Source organism: Rhododendron vialii, chromosome 5a (assembly GCF_030253575.1).
Source record: "Rhododendron vialii isolate Sample 1 chromosome 5a, ASM3025357v1".
Lineage (NCBI taxonomy): Eukaryota > Viridiplantae > Streptophyta > Magnoliopsida > Ericales > Ericaceae > Rhododendron > Rhododendron vialii.
Window position 1 is genome coordinate 5,950,734 of NC_080561.1, and position 19,058 is coordinate 5,969,791.

The following is a 19,058-nucleotide window of genomic DNA, read 5'->3' on the forward strand; positions in this document are numbered from 1 at the left end:
AAATATCCCAAAGCTCAAGATGCTCCTTCTTTAAACCAACTTAATATTAGATTAGATTTTAATTATGCTTTGTTTATCAACCACTAGAACTGATTTTAATTATGCTTTGTTTATCAACCACTAGAACTGGACCAATCCCAAGAGCCTCATATAAACTGTGCGTAATGTGCCCCCAATGAACCACTGTGAAAAAATACTCTTTGCAGTGTTGAAGAGACAGTGAAAGAAAGAAAGAGCCAAGATCAAATCAAGAAAGAAGAGAGATAACCCTCTCTCTGCTCAAGTACCCTTCTCTCTCTCTCTCTCTCTCTCTCTCTGAGTGTGTGTGTGTGTGTCATTTTCTTGATTTTTTTGATATCAGTTTATGTACAACTAGAGATTGCCCCCAAAGAATCACTGTGAAAAAATAACTCTTTTGGAGTGAAGAAGAGACAGTGAAAGAAAGAAAGAAAGAACGAAGAACCAAGATCAAAGCAGGAAAGATACCCATTTCTTTACTACCCTTCTCTCTCTCTCTCTCTCTCTCTCTCTCTCTCTCTCTCTCTACATGGGCTGCTGTGAATCGGCGTTAGGGACACACCCAGAACAGGAGCATCAACCCCAGCAGCAGCAGCAGGGCCTAAACCCACCGTTGAACACCCACCCACTTTCCTCCGCCGCCACCACTGCAGCTGGGGGAGTCCCTTCCTTCTCTGAATTCTCTCTATCTGACCTCAAGGCAGCCACCAACAACTTCAGCCCGGACTACATCGTATCTGAAAGCGGCGAAAGAGCCCCCAATCTTGTCTACAAGGGCCGCCTGCAGAGCCGCCGTTGGATCGCCGTCAAGAAGTTCACCAAATTGGCCTGGCCTGATCCCAAGCAATTCGCGGTAATCGTGTTGTTTCTACTGGGTTATGTTCGTTTAGTCAAAGCTTGATGTTGTATTGGAGTGTATTTGTGCATTACTTTTGATGGTTATATCATGTTTTTTCTTCTGGGTTATGTTTGTTTAGTCAAATCTTGATGTTTTATTGAAGTGCATTTGTGCATTACTTTTGATGGGTATATCATGTTATTTCTTCTAGGTTATGACTTATGATTGTTTATTCAAATCTGATGTTGTTTTGGAGTGAATTTGTTAATTACTTTTGATGGGTAATAATGATGTTATTGCTTCTAGGTTATGGTGGTTTAAATCAAATCTTGATGTTGTTTTGAAGTGTTTTTGTGGATTACTTTTGATGGGTATTTTAGGAAGAGGCATGGGGTGTTGGGAAGCTGCGGCATCGGAGGCTTGCGAATTTGATTGGGTACTGCTGTGATGGAGATGAGAGGTTGCTTGTGGCTGAGTACATGCCCAATGACACTCTTGCTAAGCATCTATTTCACTGTATGTATATACTGGTTTATTGCCCTTGGGATTTTGTAGTTGGGTAATTAATCTTTTCGGATATTAGCCTGGTTCTTTTAGAATGGTAAATTACCTGAATATTGAGCTAGGCTGCTGTGGCAAATGTCTAAATTGGAGTTGCCTAGTTTTATAGGCATTTTAATAGGAGCTAGCATTATGTACGCAATCAATGGAATTTTGAGTTTATTACCTTCTGCCTAGTTTTAGGCTATGTCTACTGAGGAAGACTGCATCATCGGTCCTTTTGGACCGGCAAAATTGGCTGATTTTTGTATATGTTATATGGTCATTTCACTCATTTGTCTTCAGTGGTTTTATGGATCTTCGTTACTCATAAGTATTTGATGAGATTAGGTTCCCATTGTTTTGCAAATTTATCTTCATCCATTTGATTGCTTAAATTATCTACTCCATACTTTTTAGGTAGCCTGTTGTGGTCAATGTCTAAATTGGAGATTTTGGAAGTTTTTACCTTTGACGAATATGCACTCATATTAAAACATATGCCTTTGAATGAAATAAAATTGAACCCATGCCCATGAAAGGATTAATTGTTCAAGTTTAGTCCCTTCTGCTTTATGTTAGGTTTCGTGTACTTAGAAAGACACGGATGAGTTGTCCTAAGGGATGAATGTGTTGAAGATCCAATTTTATTTTAAATTTTAGGTGCAGTTCAGCGCGGATACTGCTTGTGTAAGGTTTAATTCTGTTGTCTTCAGTGGTTTGGCGGATAGGATGTGTCTAACAAATGTATGTCATATTCATTTGCACCTGATTTTGGCTAGAATAGTTTCACTTGGTTTGGAAATGCAGTCAATTATTTGCTCCACGCATTGTATAAAAGAAACTTTGGAAGTATGGGTATTTGATTTTGCAGTTCTACTTTTCCTTCCAATTCAATAAGATCTACTGATCTCCGTCTTCTGATCCAGTAAGAAGTTTTAGAAAGTATAGTGGAGGCGCTTCCAATTTTGTTCGATTAAATTGTGGTACTTGTTTCTTCTTTTAGGGGATAAGCAGACTATTGAATGGGCAATGCGTTTGAGAGTAGCACTTAATATAGCTGAAGCCTTAGACTATTGCAGCTCCGAAGGTCTTCCATTGTACCATGACCTGAATGCTTACAGGGTTCTTTTTGACGAGGTATTGTATATTTATCTCCTAATACATTGTGAGTTTCTATTCTCAGTTTTGCATATGTGTGTGATCTTATATTTAGGTGGACATTGCAGGATGGTGATCCACGGCTTTCATGTTTTGGCTTGATGAAGAATAGTAGGGATGGGAAAAGCTATAGCACAAATCTTGCCTACACACCTCCAGAGTATCTACGAACTGGTATTTTTCTTCTCTGCATTCAGTTTTTCTTCATATTTAACCCCAACCAATTGAAGGGTTAAAAAGTGTTATTACTATGAGTCTATGGCTAGCCTTTCGTCTGTGGTGCTGTCTTATGCCTACCAGAATTACTTATGGTGCATTGTAGGAAGGGTCACTCCTGAAAGTGTTATATATAGCTTTGGCACTGTCCTTTTGGATCTGCTTAGTGGAAAGCACATCCCTCCGAGTCATGTAAGTTGCTTTTATCTTTTGAGTGCATTCTGTGTTCATAGGACATTTGTCATAAAAAATATTTTGGGTATTGTTGGAACCTTAATGTGCTCTATTTGGGAACCATATCTGAAGTGCGCTCCCGCTTCCCTACTCAGACGGAGAGTCTTGATGATTATGTGTTTGCTATTGCACTCCAACTATAATGACAATACCATCGATTTGTATTTTGTCTATGTTGAAACAAGATACAAGTTTGACTATTAATTTCATGTACCATTTACTTATGTAGGCTCTTGATATGCTACGCGCCAAGAACATTGTTCTCTTAATGGATTCACACTTGGAGGGCAAATTTTCCGCAGAAGAAGCGACAGAGGTGATTGGTCTCGCCTCACAATGTTTGCAAAATGAACCTAGAGAGCGGCCTAGTATCAAGGGCCTTGCTGCGTCTCTTGATCCACTGCAAACGAAATCTGATGTGAGTAAATAATTAAATATGATCAATGTTGAACTTAGCACATTATTACTATACTATTCTAGTTTCATATCTTTTTGTGACATTCCCAATCTGCTGAGGTCGTCAGTTTGTCAATCTGTCAATCGATCACTGCTACATCAATCTGATCATGGTGGTTCTATTTATCAGGTTCCTTCTCATATCATGCTTGGGATTTCAAAGCAAGTGGAAGCCCCGCCAACCCCTCAACGCCCTCTTTCACCAATGGGGGATGCATGCTCGCGGATGGACCTCACCGCAATCCATGAAATCTTGGTTAAGATGCATTATCGGGACGATGAAGGAACTAATGAGGTACTGACTTGTACAAGAGGGCCCATATCTCCATTCACTTTTTTGGTTCTATGATATAAGGTTTATGCAGTGGTTGCTTGGTTCAGTTGTCTTTCCAAGAGTGGACCCAACAGATGAAAGAGATGCTGGATGCAAGAAAACGTGGGGACTCTGCCTTTCGTGACAAGGATTTTAGAACTGCCATTGATAACTATTCTCAGGTACGGATTCATGGAACTTCTGTCGAAGAATATACATCATTATGCTGGGAAAGGGCCGTGAGATGTTTAAGATTTAGGGTCAACCCACTTTTTGCCAGAAAACTTGAGCTCATAATTTCTGGACACTGTTATTCCCTCTTCGGTGTTCTTTTATGGTTAAGTTTGCTGCAGAAAATTTCCTTTGTCGTTCTTTTTCTTATCTTTCATGGCAATGGGCCTTCTGTCCCTATCGTAGTCATATTTCTCTACTGCTGTTGAGGGGATTTATAAATTAAACTCCTTTTTCTCCCCCTAAAAGGCTAAAACCTCCCGCCACAAGGAATTTTTAGTAATGGAAAGAGGGAGTAACGATACTGAGGGGGGACATAGAACCTTACCGTACTAAAAGCAAATCTGAAAAAGATTAACAAGGATGGAAGAAAACTTTCCTAAGCATAAGACAGATCTATAGTACCCAAAAGAAAAGCTCCCTTCATTTGTGTAGCACATTATGGGTTTTAGTTTGTCTCTTCGCTCTGTCTTCCAGTAGATCAGAAATTGGTGCATCAGCAAGAGACTTCTGCTTTTTCAATTTTGTTGAAAGTACAAGCTGAATCAACAAAAGGTGGTAATAGTTGGGATTTGATGTTCTCTTTGGTTCCTTTTGTGTGGTTGGGTGTGCAGTTTATCAATGTGGGAACCATGGTCTCCCCAACAGTTCACGCACGGCGAAGCCTATGTTATCTCCTTTGTGATCAACCCGATGCTGCTCTTAGAGACGCAATGCAAGCACAAAACATCAGCCCAGATTGGCCAGTCGCCTTTTACATGCAATCGGTTGCCCTTGCGAAGCTGGACATGCACCAGGACGCCGCTGATATGTTGAATGAAGCTGCTGGACTTGAAGAGAAGAGGCAAAAGGGTGGGAGAGGATCATGAAAATGAGTACTCTGGAGAAGAAAGAATTGGATTGTGATGAATAAAGAGATTCACCACACATCTATTTTTCGCTCAACGCCTAATCCAGTTTGCACAATCTGAGTAGGGAATTGGAGTTTTTTTTTGTCTTCTCAATTGCAAGTGTATATTATAGCAACAGGTGGTTTTGATCACATTAATACAAGCTTCTTATTGCACCACTTTTCTTCATTCTATTGACAAAGTACACACATCTGCATTGTCTTAAGATGGATGAATCAAAATCCTCTTATGTGATATCCTCTCATGTGAGGATTGTCAAGTAGGACCGTGGTTGGTTCCATTTTACCTCGCATGAGAGTCACAAAAGAGAATCATTACGTGAGAGCATCCATACTACGGGATAAACCATCACTAGTTGCACGGTATTTTTTTTATTTGCTAATATTGCATATATCAGTGGGGGTTAGTGGAGTGTTAGTATGTCAATCCATAAGGGGGTTCAGAGGTTGTTCATAGCCCTGAATCCCAAGTTGCCCTTCGCGGGGTTCAAACCATGCCTCCACTGAGGGAGGCATACCAACTGAGCTAAGAGCTCATTGAGTTGCGTTGTATTGGTCATAAGAGAAATAGGTAGTTAAACAGTGAGTATCAATTTCTCTTGTGACAATTATGCTTACTTCTGGTGGATACTAATGTTTTTTCGCGAGGAAATGAAAACATCGAGGCCAACAAAATAAATGGATTGAATCATCTTGTAAGACTGTGGTACGTTACATTTTGCATCACATGAGACAATTCATACTCAAGGATAAACCAACTACAACTAGTTGCAGGGAATTAGAGCATGTACACCAATGAGAGCCAAAATACCTAGTAAAAAAGGTACAAAACGAATTTTACCTATCCACCCTACACCAATCTCTCTACCATATTCTCTTTATTTATTAAATATCATAAAATTAATGCAAAAGAAGAGAGAGAGAGGAGCTGTCTGACCCAAAAAATAGTAAAATAATCAATTGCTAGTGAACAGTCAATGGCTAAAGTTACCGAGGTACGGGAGCTGGAGCAACTCTACCGAGGTCTTTACCGAATCTGGTGCATGGTCCACTTTCATGTTTTGACTAGGTAAAGTAGCTTAAATGCATGTATACCTAGTTTGGTGTACATGCTCTCAAGGAGCAAGGATACTCTAAATTGACGATCCATTATGTGACACAAAATGCAACCCATCACGGTCCCATTTTGACTATTCGAGCCTTTTTTTTTGATCTCTTTGTAAATCATCTGTGCTATAAATCAACCTCATCGGACATTTGTAAAGGTTTGGCCGAATCATATTTGTTTTGAGAGCAATGGATGGATTCACAGAGGACATTTACTCCTCTTTCGACAAACATGGTTCGTTTTAATGGATACCGATGTCCGATCAACCTTATTTTTTTGCATGGACGACGTGCACATCGAGACTTACAAAATAAACGATCAAACAAATATAGGGCTTGCTTTGAGTTTTCTGGGGCCCAATGCGGACTTTTTCAAATGAGGCCCTTTATATAACTCACAAATAATTTTAAAAATGATTTAAACAAAATGCTACAAGTATTCAGAACCAGAATAACAAAAAGCTAGATAATTATTCCCTTCATTCGAAATGTATTACTTAAACATCACTCTTCTTGCATTTTTCGCAGCAAAAATATCAGAACCAGAATAACAAAAAGCTAGATAATTATTCCCTTCATTCGAAATGTATTACTTAAACAGCACTCTTCTTGCATTTTTCGCAGCAAAAGTATCAATTACGCTCTCGTAATCAAGTTTAGCCACCCTTTCTTTTTCAAAGTAGAGCATAACTAATCTATTTAACATTTTCTTGGGATATAGTTGACTGAAGACCGAAGGTTGAGTTAAGATTGAATCCTTGGAAACGGTGTAAAAAGGAAAATTGAGAGCGGGGTGTATTTAAAAGGTTATGAAAAATAATACTACTATTTTTAGGGCGCGGCTATTCGCAACCCTTTATTTTCTTCATTAGTCTTTTTTTGAGGGAAGGCAAGAAGGTAATTTCACCTAACAAACTCACCTAGGCAATTGCTGACTAGGGAGAGGTAGAGTGAACCCTTTAAACACACACACACAAATCCAAACTCTCGATGTGGGAGCCAGCCCATCTGACGCAGGCCGAAGAGCCTCCGTTAGTCTACTTCCTTCCTTCGCATAATCCATTCCCAATATTTTAAAATTAAAATTTTCTCCCCATAATCCATTAATTTCTCCAAATCTTCCCATTATATCCCTATTCTCCTAAAACTATAAAACCCACCCAAATCAAACTCAAACCCTAAAACAATCGACATCCACTTCCTTCACAGAACCCACTCAACTCCAACCCACCGCCACTCCTCTGTCTCTGTCTCTGTCGCCCTCTCCACCATCCAGCCCGCCATAGCCACCACCTCCGCCATAGCCACCACCGCCACTCCTTCTCCTCCTCTCTTCAAGGTATCGTTCTCTCTCTCTCTCTCTGGGTATATACATACAATAACGGCAATTAGATCCCGTGTTTCTGTTGCAATTTTGGTAATTAGATCCCGAAATTGGTAGCCAAAAATCGTATTACACTTCCTGCAACTAGAGAATAATTATCTACACATCTACAAAAGGTAGACAGGAAAAGACCGAACTCTAACCTTCAACAAGCTTCGCAGAAAGCTCTTGGGATTTTGCATCTGCTTCTGAATATACAGCTCCAAGATGCTTTAAAAATTTATGCATTGGCTTCATTTAGCGTGATGGACTTCCAACTGTTTGTGTGAATCAAATTAGACCTATTGAGGAATAGCAATCGCACCAAATGCTGGAGACAGATATCAATTGAGAATCAATAGAAATAATGCAAGATGAACACGCCCTTTTAGGCACCTTTTCTCGACTTAAGACCGGGTTTTTTTTTTTTTTTTGATTGAACGAATAGTCAAACTTAGCACTTCTTTTGTTTAATGGGACTGGCAAGAAGGTAAAATTGTTTACGGTATTGCTTCTACTCTAATTGAATTTACCATTTCAATGAAGAAGATGTTATCTTGCTCGACACCAGATTTTCAGAAATAAATCGAAGTCTTGCCTTTGCACCCATATGTTGTTTACATTCTTCACTAGTTGCCTTCTCCTCAGCTATTAGGTCACCATAGCAGCATTGTATTTCAGGAATATGACTTTGCGACTGTCTTTTTTTAGATGTTGATGTCGATACTCTTGGTTTTTGCTCTTCTAAATGCGGCAGTATGAGTACTTTGGAGAATGTTATTAAGTACAAACACATCTATTCTATGCAGAATTTCTGCTCTCATTTTTTCTTTATCTGTTTGGCTGTTGTGGTGATGATGGGAATGTTAAATTGTAACTTGTAATGTCATTTGAAGTGTAAGTTGTATGGCCAGGAGTCATGGCTCATTTATGTGTTGTGGCTTTGAGGCAGTGCAACAGTTTAAGAGTTTTGTATGCATCTCCTAGTGCGGGATGTATTCTTCCTCCTCTGTTTTTTCTGTTATTTTTTTTCTGAGAAACAAGTGCGGGATAATACATATACTTGTATGTACGGGAGAGATTGGTTAGTAGACCCAATTTTGATAGTAAGGTTCAAGAATTTGATTCCATTTCAATTTCGAAATCATAACCTAGAAGTGGGTCATCTTTTTTTTCAATGGAAGGACTGTAAAGGAGTTGAGCTACGTTCTTTGTTTTGTGAAGTAGGTTGTACTGATAGTTTGATACACATGTCTCTGACTTGTTCCACAGGAAAGATTTGAAATTGTCACTTTGTCATGGATTCAGTGAAAGCGAAAGCAGATTATGCAGCATTTGAAGAGAGGGTGAGGCGGACTGTTTACGTTGACAACCTTTCGCCTCAAGTCAACGAAAGTATTTTAAAATCAGCATTCGATCAATTTGGGAATGTCTGCAAAGTTGAGTTTGTTCCAAACTATGCAGAAGAAAGTAACATGCCACGCTGTGCATTGGTGGAGATGGACTCTCCAGAGCTGGCCAAAGAACTTGTACAGGCAATGAGTAATCAACCCTTCATGGTTTTTGGGATGCCGAGGCCTGTTAGGGTATGTGCTGCTGAAATGGAGATGTTCGAGGATCGCCCGCAAAAGCCTGGGACGAAGATCACTTGCCAGTGGTTAGAGCCACAGAACCCTGATTTCACCATTGCGAAGAAGCTTAAGGAGTTGACAAGGAGACATGCAGCTGAAGCCTCATTCTTGCATCAGGTGAATTGAGGTTCCTTCCTTTATCATCCAATGCAGCTGGTTTATGATGCATACTTCTTCAAAGTTCAAGTAGTTGTTTTTACTTCTTACTTCTATTTCCCCCACAGTATCAACTGGAAGAGGAAGAGTATCTTGCAAAGCAACAGGCAGAGACCCTTGAGGCAAATTATAAGAAGTATGAGCTGATAGAAAAAGTCCTCAAGGATGGCACCGCAAAAAGGTTGGGTCATTGTTATGGCATCAACGAATTTAATGCTTGAGAGGTATGTCGATACATTTGAATTGGTTTGTTTTCTTCAGAACTTGGAAGTAATTTTGTACATCAATATAAGTTCATCAGTGCCCCTTTTAATTCCTCCCCTAAAAAATTTTCATTTCTTTCAGCTTCTCTGGTTCCCCATATTTTTGCAAGTCAACTCATTTTTCGCATGTTCTGTGCCGGTGTAATGGATCCAGCTCTTTTGGAAAACGAAAATTTTGGGTTTTGTTGCTGGGATCATCTGCGGTGTCTCTCATGATCTGTCCTTTTGGCTCTGGGTGTCTTTGGGTTTCTGACCTTGTAGTGGAGCTGTGAATATAATCATGGTTTAGTACCCTTGTACTGGATGTTTTACTGATCTTTGTATAAATCTGCCCTGCTTCCTGATGCTTGCAATCTCTATTATGAAATGAAGCCCTGAAAACTTGTGTTTTGGATTACGGATTCTTGCGTTTGAATTCGATGGGCAATTATTTCATTGAAGGCAGGTGTTCTGTTTTTACCATTTAGCAAAGCCCTTAGCCCAAGTGCTTGGGCATTTCTAGGGTTACCTCATTGGTCCGGTGATCAAACCTTGGTAACTTCTTGCGCAAGGTTGCTCCATCTACAGGGACAATAAAAGAATCTAAAATGACTTTTTTTGGGCCATTGTCTTTCAAGAGAGCATTGCTGCAAGTGGTGGATTTTCCAGCTTGTATCCCAAAGGTAGTAGCTTCCAGTAAATAAGCCATTGCTAAAAGAAGTAGAGAATCAGTATCTGTACTAGAAAATGGCTCAACTTCTGAAGCATTTTTCTTGGTTATGAGCCCGAAATTGGAGAAGTTTGATTGATGGGATCCTTAACACTAGAAATGCGCCTAGCCAATGGTTGTTCCATGTTATTTCGCGATTATGCTATCTTACAATCAACTTTAGATGAATCTTTTTTTTTTTATACTTATATTAATGCTTCGTTTGGATGATGTTTTAAAAATTTTTGAGTTTGGTTTTTGGGTAATGAATGGAGAGAGAAATTAGGGTAGTGGTTGAAGATATGAGTAATAAGGGCAGGTTTTTCTTCTTCTTTTCAAACGTACTGAAGAATTGCAGGGGGAAGGGGAGGAAGATAATTTAGGGGTTTTGGGAAGGGAAGGAAGATAATTTAGGGGTTTCGGTCATAAGGGCATGTAGGTCATTTCATGTATAGGTATAAGTGCAAGTAGGTCATTTCGCATTGGGGGTCATGTTGTAATTAGTTGGAAAATTTTAACGGGCTAATGGAGAAATAAAGTGTTGTGAATAGCCGCCGCCTATTTATATTACAAAATCTAACCACAAACTTCAAAAATTACATCTTTTACCATTATTTTTTGAGCCTTGTAATATACGTCAATTAAAATCGGGGTCTGTCATATTTCTACTAATTTTATATCTATATACTTGGGCTGCCCAGCGGATGGTTCAATCTGCTCAAACCGCCCAAACCAACTAATCCACAACCAGACCGATTCAACTGAACACACTCACGGATGGTTTGCGGATGAACAAAACGATAATCCGCGACAAGCGGATTGGTTCCAAATTGAACCGAACCGCTCAAATAATAGTTTACTAGTATATAATCTGCTCAATCAGCCCAAACCGACCAATCCGCAACCGAACCGATCCATCCAAATATACTCACGGACAATTGGCGGATGGAGAAAACGGCAATCTTGATCGGATTGGGAACCGGACCGATCCGCACAGAACCGATCCGCGGGTATATACATAATACAAGGAGTCAAGGACACATAGGGCCCCTAAATATACGTGAAAATTGGGGGATGCAGCTTATGCCCAAAGTCGGCCCTTGTCAAATGGAACAATGATGGGTCCCACTTTGTGCCACATGAGGAATCGCATGAGAGATCGTCTGATGAGATGATCTTGTTCGGGTATTGAGACTTGAGAGCCTGAGAATTCTCCCAGTGACTCATTTACCCACTTCTTGAGGATTTTTTTGCCACAGATGTGTATGGTGGTTGGCAGCAAGTGTTAATTACCGAGTGTCTTGATACTATCCATGATCCATGTGAGATCAAAAAAAGAAAAAACTACCTCATTGCTCGATTCCATTTTTTCTCCGCAATAATCTTGTGTCCGCGGCCACCCGAACCAGTTTCCTTATCTGGATTAGTTGCTGTGTTGTAGCTAAGTTGGATTTCTAACCTGTACCTGACAGTATGATTCTGATTTGAATCACATGCTAATCTCAGCTATGTTTGTGCCATGTTTCTCTCCCACAAGTTCTACAGCTCGGCAACTCTTATTTGGATTAAAACTCACAGGCCTACCTTAGGACGATTCTTGATTTTATTGCAGTGCACGAGTTGCATTGACACCCGATTTCTTGCATTGTTGCCTCTCGTGCATTGCTGGTATTGCGAAATATGCAATAGAAAAGAAAATCAGATAGTAAATAGATAGCATTCTATTTAGGGAACATGAAGGAAGCAATATAAACAGATAGCGTTTATGCTGAAATCTGTTGTGAATTTTGAAGTAGAAAAACGTTGGGTAGTAGTTTGGAACCTGGTGGTTATGAGACATTCCGTAAACATACCCAAGATTTTCCATATGGATCCACAATAACCTTTTGAGTACCACACGAACCAGTTTACTTATCTGGATTACTAGCTGTATTCTAGCTAACTTAGATTTTTAACCTATACCTGACAGTCTGATTAGGATCATATGCTAATCTCAGCTATGTTTGTGCCATGTTTCCCTCCCACAAGTTCTACAGCTCGGCAACTCTTATTTTGATTAAACTTAGGCCTACCTTGCCATAATTCTGATTTTATTGCTGTGCACGAGTTGCGTTGATGCCCTATTTCTTGCAAATTTTCCACTCGTGCATTGCTGGTATTGCGAAATATGCAATAGAAAAGAAAATTGGGTAGTAGTTTGAAACTTTTTGGTGGGGAGACAACCCACAAAACATGGCCATGATAAGCAGTTAGATCCAAATCACAAACCTGGTGGTGAGGAGACAATCTATGAACATCTCACAAGATTAGCATTTAGATTTTAATACAATCATGTTACATTTCACTGATAATTTAATATATGAGATTCTTAATGTCTCCTCCAGCCAATGTCTTATATAATGGAGCTTATGCCAAGGGAAGAGTCACATCTCACAAGATTGATCAATTGTTCAATCCAGTGCTAAGCCTATATTCCAAACTTGAAAGAACAAAAATGTCTTCCTCTCCTTTGAGATCGAAATCCTACCATGCCCGATCTGTTAGCTTGCCTTCTAGATCCCATCCTCTCATTCCTCAATTCAGCGAGCATTTGTGTAGACTAAGTACTTCTGAAGCCACCTCCTCATCATTGCCCTCGATATCAAATAGATTAAGCGGCCTTGAAAATTTGTATGACTGTGTCGATGATTTGCTGCTATTACCACAAACCCAACAAAGATTAGCAAGAGAATCGAATGAGAAATGGGCTGGAGAAGCCTTAGATGGATATCTCAGGCTCTTGGATGCTTGTGCAGCCACTAAAGACATCTTCTTACAAACAAAGGACGATGTGAAAGATCAACTCTCAGTTCTACGAAGAAAACGAGATGCAAGTGACATTGGTGGGTACTTGGCCTCTAGAAAGAAGGCGAAGAAGGTGATCCAGAAGTTACTGAAGGATTTGAAGAGTATTGAAAACAAAGACACACTCAATGTTCCGGCCTTGGACAAAGATCATGAATCTGTTGCAACTTTTAGCATGTTGAAAGAGGTTGAAGCTGTCACTGTTTCCGCACTGGAGTCCTTGTTGTGCTACACTTTGGGAACGAATGTGCAATCAAGGAGAAGTGGGTGGTCTTTGGTTTCCAAACTGATCCACCACCAGAGAGCAACTTGTCAAGCTAAGGAGACATTCATCAGTGAGTTTGAGAAACTAGATGCTGCAGTGCACTCTCCCATCAATTTTGAGACGATGCAAAACCAACTAGGAGAGTTGGAGTTGAGCATCCAAGTAGTGGAGGAAGTTCTAGAGCGCTTGCTTAGGCGTTTAATTAGAACAAGGGTTTCCTTCCTCAACATTCTCAACAACTAGCCTAGGAAAACGTGGAGCCAATGCGCTCATACTTGATATGTAGATGAGAAATAGACTTGTTTTTTGTCCTCCAATTATAAATCAATATACTTGGCACGAAATTTTTGACTTATACATCACTTCTTTCCTTTTCTCCGACTATTTGTTCACTGATCAGTTGAAGATTAGAGTAACACCATGCTTTTTTTTGTAAGTGAGTGACACCATGTTCCATATGCTGTAGTTCTTCAATTCCAAAAGTAATGGTGAAGTCAATATAAAAACTCTTTAGCTAGAGGGAAACAATCATATTGAATGATCTCAAGGGTGTCCCTGTCAAAGTTGAAAAACTTTGAGTTTAGAAATTTGAATCATTACAGACGAAGCTTTTTTACTTTTTTACTTTCCAACTTCTCAAAATAGAAGAAGAAATGTGTTGTTGAGTCCAAATGAAAATTGATCACAATGGAATGATTTTAAGATCTCGAAATTCTAATTTTGCGAGGGGGATGAATATAGACTGACAAAAATATTATATGATTGGCACGGTAGTTCCTGATCTGATACCTATTAAGAAATAGTAATATGCTTGCTGTCTTTCTGTTTCGAGGACAGTATTATCTATGCTAATCAGACTCGCTCCATCATTTGTAGACGTGGGAGAAATCCATGAGGATCTTGCTGACTTCTCAGAAAACAATTCCGAATGTTGATTATAGTAAACATAATGCATAATATCCTAATGACACATGAGGAATCAGGTTATTAATGATTCACATGCTGTCAAGATTCCAATTGTCTCAAGAATAATTACATTGAAAAAACTGTAATTAAGACTCACACGGAAATTTAGAGAATCTCGGATTCTTTAAAATTTGAATAAGTTGCTAGCTGTCTTTTTCTTTGGGTACACTCAGATTTGGTTCATGTTATGCTAACAAGGGATTGCACCATTTTCAAGCATTAGGAAAATCTGTTTATTGCTTATTAACTTTCGTGCATGGCAGCATGAGGGAAAAAAGAGGGGAATAAGGCATTGTCTTGATAATCATTTTAAGTGATTCAGTCTGTTTATGATAAGGACTACAGCCAAACAGTTTAAGATATTTTAGTGTGATCGGGATCTAATCACTATCTATGCTGAATTGTTTTGGTTTTTATTAATGTGAAATTTTATTGACGAACAGGCATTATAGAAAGACAAGGAAGGCGGACCTTCCAAAGTACAAGATGTTATCAACTAAAACAACTATGAATATCCCATCAAAGAAAAAAAAAAGGAGCTACGAAAAAGGGTCTGCCGCTTACATGTGTTAAAAGTTTTATGATTACATGACCGTGATTAGGATCGAATGCTATCTTGGCTATGACAGGCAATGTTTCCCTCCCACCACTTCTACAGCTCAGGATCAATCAGTTTAACCAAAACTCACAGGCCTACCTCAGCGTGATCCTGATGGATGCAATGCACGAGTCACTTTGCCTCCCGGTCCTGCATTGTGAAACAGGAAAAATAGAAAAACGTTGGGTAGAAAAACGTTATGAATTTATGCTGAAATCTGTTATGAATTTTGAAGTAGAAAATTGTTGGGTAGTAGTTTGGAATCCGGTGGTTAGGAGACATTCTGTAAAGATCGCCAAGATTTTCCATATGGATCCACAATAATCTTTTGTGTACCACACGAACCAGTTTACTATCTGGATTACTAGCTGTATTGTAGCAAAGTTAGATTTCTAACCCATACCTGACAGTCTGATTAGGATCATATGCTAATCTCAGCTATGTTTGTGCCATGTTTCCCTCCCGCAAGTTCTACAGCTCAGCAACTCTTATTTTGATTAAACTCACAGGCCTACCTTAGCATAATTCTGGTTTTATTGCTGTGCACGAGTTATGTTGACACCCTATTTCTTGCAATTTTGCCACTCGTGCATTGCTGGTATTGCGAAAAATGCAATAGAAAAGAAAAAATTGGGTAGTAGTTTGGAACTTTTTGGTTGGGAGACAACCCACAAAACATGGCCATGATAAGCAGTTAGATCCAAATCACAAACCTGGTGTTGGGGAGACAATCTATAAACATCTCCAAGATTATCATTTAGATTTAATACAATCATGAGATTCCTAATGTCTCCACCAGCCAATGTCCTATATAATTGACAATATGCCAAGGGAAGAGTCACATCTCACAAGATTGATCAATTGTTCAATTCAGTGCTAAGCCAATATTCCAAACTAGAAAGAACAAAAATGTCTTCCTCTCCTTTGAGATCGAAATCCTACCATGCCCGATCTGTTAGCTTGCCTTCTAGATCCCATCCACTCATTCCTCAATTCAGCGAGCATTTGTGCAGACTAAGTACTTCTGAAGCCACCTCCCCATCAATGCCCTCGATATCGAATAGATTAAGTGGCCTTGAAAATTTGTATGACTGTGTTGATGATTTGCTACTATTACCGCAAACCCAACAAAGATTAGCAAGAGAATCGAATGAGAAATGGGTTGGAGAAGCCTTAGATGGATATCTCAGGCTCTTGGATGCTTGTGCAGCCACTAAAGACATCTTCTCACAAACAAAGGAAGATGTGAAAGAACAACTCTCAATTCTACGAAGGAAAAGGGATGCAAGTGACATTGGTGGGTACTTAGCCTCTAGAAAGAAGGCGAAGAAGGTGATCCAGAAGTTACTCAAGGATTTGAAGAGAATCGAAAACAAAGACACACTCAATGTTCCGTCATTGGACAAAGACCATGAATCTATTGCCACTTTTAGGATGCTGAACGAGGTTGAAGCTGTCACTGTTTCCGCACTGGAGTCCTTGTTGTGCCACACTTTGGGAATGAATGTGCAATCAAGAAGTGGGTGGTCTTTGGTTTCCAAACTGATCCACCACAAGAGAGCAACGTGTCAAGCGAAGGAGACATTCATCAGTGAGTTTGAGAAATTAGATGCTGCAGTGCACTCACCCATCAGTATTGCGACAGTGCAAAACCAACTAGGAGAGTTGGAGTTGAGCATCCAAGTTGTGGAGGAAGTTCTAGAGCGCTTGCTTAGGCGTTTAATTAGAACGAGGGTTTCCCTCCTCAACATTCTCAACAACTAGCCTAGGAAATCATGGAGCCAATGCACTCATACTTGATATGTAGATGAGAAATAGACTTGTAATTTGTCTTCCAATTATAAATGAATATATACTTAGCACGAAATTTTTGGCTTATACATCACTTCTGTCCTTTTCTCAGACTATTTGTTCACTGATCAGTTGAAGATTAGAGTAACACCATGTTCCATATGCTCTATTTCTTAAATTCCAAAAGTAATGGTGAAGTGAAAATAAAAACTCTTTAGCTAGAGGGAAATAATCATATTGAATGATCTCATGGGTGTCCCTGTCAAAGTTTGAGTCTAGAAATTTGAATCATTACAGATAAAGCTTTTTTACTTTCAAATTTCTCAAAATAGAAGAAGAAATGTGTTGTTGAGTCCAAATGAAGCTTGATCGTAATAGAATGACTTTAAGATCTCGAAATTCTAATTTTGCAATGGGGATGATTATAGACTGACAAAAATATCATATGATTGGCGCGGTAGTTTCTGATCCGATACCGATTAAGAACTAGTAGTGTGCTGGCCGTCTTTTTGTTTCGAGGACAGTATTATCTATGCTAATCAGACTCGCTCCATTAATTGTAGACGTGGGAGAAATCCATGTGGATCTTGCTGGCTTCTCGGAAAACCATTCAGAATGTTGATTATTGTAATCATAATGCATGATAGAGTAATAACACACGAGGAATCAGGTTATTAATGATTCACATGCTGTCAGGATTCCAATTGTCTCAAAGATAATTTCATTGAAAAAACTGTAACTAAGACTCACACGGGAGCATGATTACATGACTGTGAAAACTGGCAAGATTCCTATTGTCCCAAGGTTGATGGAGATCTAACAAAAAAAAAGCGTACCACATGGGGAATGCAGAATCTCAGACGGTTTAAAAACAATAAAATGTGTACTGGCTGGTTCTATGTTTGGGTCTTGGGGACACTCAGATTTGGTTTATCTAATACTAACAGTCCTTGTGTTTCTTGGTGCCATTTGTGATGCTCAACTTCTCAATGATGCTAATAAATATGGAAACTAAATTAGTATTCAAGTCTAGATCTGTCATTATTACATACACATTGCCTCTGGAAACAGTAAGGGGACATAAAAAATATGCTTGGATCGTATGCACGAATGTACATTGATGAATGGAAAGCGGAAGAGAGTGGATGGCGCTGACACTTTCATTCCAGAGGAGACATCTGGTATCAATACCCTTGTGCATTGCATTTTTTTTGAACCAACCTTTGTAAAATATTGCATTGCACAACCATTTTAGTATCCTATTTGGTGGGGGACATTAACGTGAACATCGCCGCAAGAGGATATAGAAAAAAACCAAAATCATGTTGCTGCCAGGTGATGGTTAAAGAGAGATGAGATTCCTTGTCTCCTTCTTCCTCTTATATATTGAGCCTAAGAAGATGGAAGGAACCACAAGTCCACAAGAAGTTTTGACATTTCACATTTGATATCCATTTCTAGTTTTCCTTATTCCCAATTGGAAAGAGAAATGGATTCTTCTCCTTTGAGATCAAAATCCAACTACCACTTTCGTTCTATCAGCTTGCCCTCTAGACTTCACCCACTCATTCCTCAAATCGATGAGAATTTGAAGCTTAACGGACTTCAAAATATGTTTGACCGTTTGGATGATTTGCTTCTATTGCCACACACCCAACAAGCCTTCTCCCAACGACGACACAAGACATGGGTCGAAGAGGTTTTGGAAAAGTATCTCAGGCTCTTGGATATTTGTGCTGCTGCTAAAGATGTGTCCACACAAACAAAGCAAGATGTGCAAAGCCTTCTTTCCATATTGCGGAGAAGAAGGGATACAAATGACTTTGCAGCATACTTGACTTCTAGAAAGAAGGCAAAGAAGGTGATCCAAAAGTCTCTGAAGGATTTGAAGAGTATCAAAAGCAAGTCTGCTGTTATAGCTTTCGACCAAAGCCATGGAATTTCGGAGATTGTAAGCTTGTTAAATGAGGTTGAAGCAGCCACGATTGAGGTGTTTGAGTCTTTATTGTCCTATATTGCGGGGACAAAGATGGAATCAAGGATGATTGGATTTTCCTTGGTTTCCAAACTGATGAATCGTAAGAAAGTTGCATCCCGAGAGGAAGAAACAAACACCAAGGCATTTGAGAAATTTGATGCTTCATTGCACTCACTCAACAGCCACAAGACAAGCGAGACTGATGGTGTGCAAAATCAGTTGGGAAAATTGGAATTGAGCATTCAAGACATGGAAGAAGGACTAGAATGCTTGTTTAGGCGGTTAATTAAATCTAGAGTTTCCCTCCTCAACATTCTCATCCACTAGCCAAGAAAATCTTGGAGCAGAAATTTTGATGTTCATATGTAGTATTGTAAATGAGACAGTACACCTGTGATTTGTCCTAGCTGTTAGTGAATATACTTTGAGCAAAATTATTGCCTACAAATAACCTTTTTTTCCTGTGATCTTGAAATTTATCCATTAATCAG

The 19,058-nt window shown here is 39.3% G+C and overlaps 5 protein-coding genes across 6 annotated transcripts; all 5 read left to right on the forward strand.

Moving 5' to 3' along the window:
• The first annotated feature begins 514 nt into the window (after positions 1-514).
• Positions 515-5,076, forward strand: LOC131325552 (serine/threonine-protein kinase BSK1-like). Its single transcript, XM_058357870.1, has 9 exons — positions 515-871; positions 1,237-1,372; positions 2,403-2,536; positions 2,626-2,731; positions 2,880-2,965; positions 3,237-3,425; positions 3,594-3,758; positions 3,845-3,958; positions 4,622-5,076. The coding sequence occupies exons 1-9, from the start codon at positions 548-550 to the stop codon at positions 4,874-4,876; spliced, it is 1,509 nt and encodes a 502-aa protein (XP_058213853.1). The 5' UTR covers positions 515-547; the 3' UTR covers positions 4,877-5,076.
• A 2,131-nt stretch (positions 5,077-7,207) lies between these two features.
• On the forward strand, positions 7,208-9,834 carry LOC131325553 (uncharacterized). 2 transcript variants are annotated; one of them, XM_058357871.1, is made up of 4 exons: positions 7,208-7,363; positions 8,660-9,135; positions 9,243-9,398; positions 9,520-9,834. In XM_058357871.1, exons 2-3 carry the CDS (start codon positions 8,686-8,688, stop codon positions 9,393-9,395), a joined length of 603 nt encoding a protein of 200 aa, XP_058213854.1. In that variant the 5' UTR covers positions 7,208-7,363; positions 8,660-8,685; the 3' UTR covers positions 9,396-9,398; positions 9,520-9,834. The 2 variants fall into 2 exon arrangements, with proteins under 2 accessions (XP_058213854.1, XP_058213855.1); XM_058357872.1 differs by having other exon boundaries at positions 7,210-7,363; positions 9,243-9,397; positions 9,577-9,834.
• Positions 9,835-10,719: 885 nt separating this feature from the next.
• On the forward strand, positions 10,720-13,570 carry LOC131325554 (uncharacterized). Its single transcript, XM_058357873.1, has one exon. It carries the CDS (start codon positions 12,485-12,487, stop codon positions 13,475-13,477), a length of 993 nt encoding a protein of 330 aa, XP_058213856.1. The 5' UTR covers positions 10,720-12,484; the 3' UTR covers positions 13,478-13,570.
• A 2,272-nt stretch (positions 13,571-15,842) lies between these two features.
• LOC131327474 (uncharacterized) lies at positions 15,843-16,562 on the forward strand. Its single transcript, XM_058360638.1, has one exon. It carries the CDS (start codon positions 15,843-15,845, stop codon positions 16,560-16,562), a length of 720 nt encoding a protein of 239 aa, XP_058216621.1.
• Positions 16,563-17,859: 1,297 nt separating this feature from the next.
• LOC131325555 (uncharacterized) lies at positions 17,860-19,018 on the forward strand. Its single transcript, XM_058357874.1, has one exon. It carries the CDS (start codon positions 18,079-18,081, stop codon positions 18,892-18,894), a length of 816 nt encoding a protein of 271 aa, XP_058213857.1. The 5' UTR covers positions 17,860-18,078; the 3' UTR covers positions 18,895-19,018.
• Positions 19,019-19,058: the final 40 nt, after the last annotated feature.

Coding starts and splice junctions, on each gene's coding strand:
- LOC131327474 (XM_058360638.1), top strand. CDS start 15,843: ATGCCCTCGATATCGAATAGATTAAGTGGCCTTGAAAATTTGTATGAC.
- LOC131325552 (XM_058357870.1), top strand. CDS start 548: ATGGGCTGCTGTGAATCGGCGTTAGGGACACACCCAGAACAGGAGCAT. Junction 2,537..2,625: donor ACAGGGTTCTTTTTGACGAG/GTATTGTATATT, acceptor TGGACATTGCAG/GATGGTGATCCACGGCTTTC. Junction 3,759..3,844: donor ACGATGAAGGAACTAATGAG/GTACTGACTTGT, acceptor TGCTTGGTTCAG/TTGTCTTTCCAAGAGTGGAC.
- LOC131325553 (XM_058357871.1), top strand. CDS start 8,686: ATGGATTCAGTGAAAGCGAAAGCAGATTATGCAGCATTTGAAGAGAGG. Junction 9,136..9,242: donor AAGCCTCATTCTTGCATCAG/GTGAATTGAGGT, acceptor TTTCCCCCACAG/TATCAACTGGAAGAGGAAGA.
- LOC131325554 (XM_058357873.1), top strand. CDS start 12,485: ATGAGATTCTTAATGTCTCCTCCAGCCAATGTCTTATATAATGGAGCT.
- LOC131325555 (XM_058357874.1), top strand. CDS start 18,079: ATGGATTCTTCTCCTTTGAGATCAAAATCCAACTACCACTTTCGTTCT.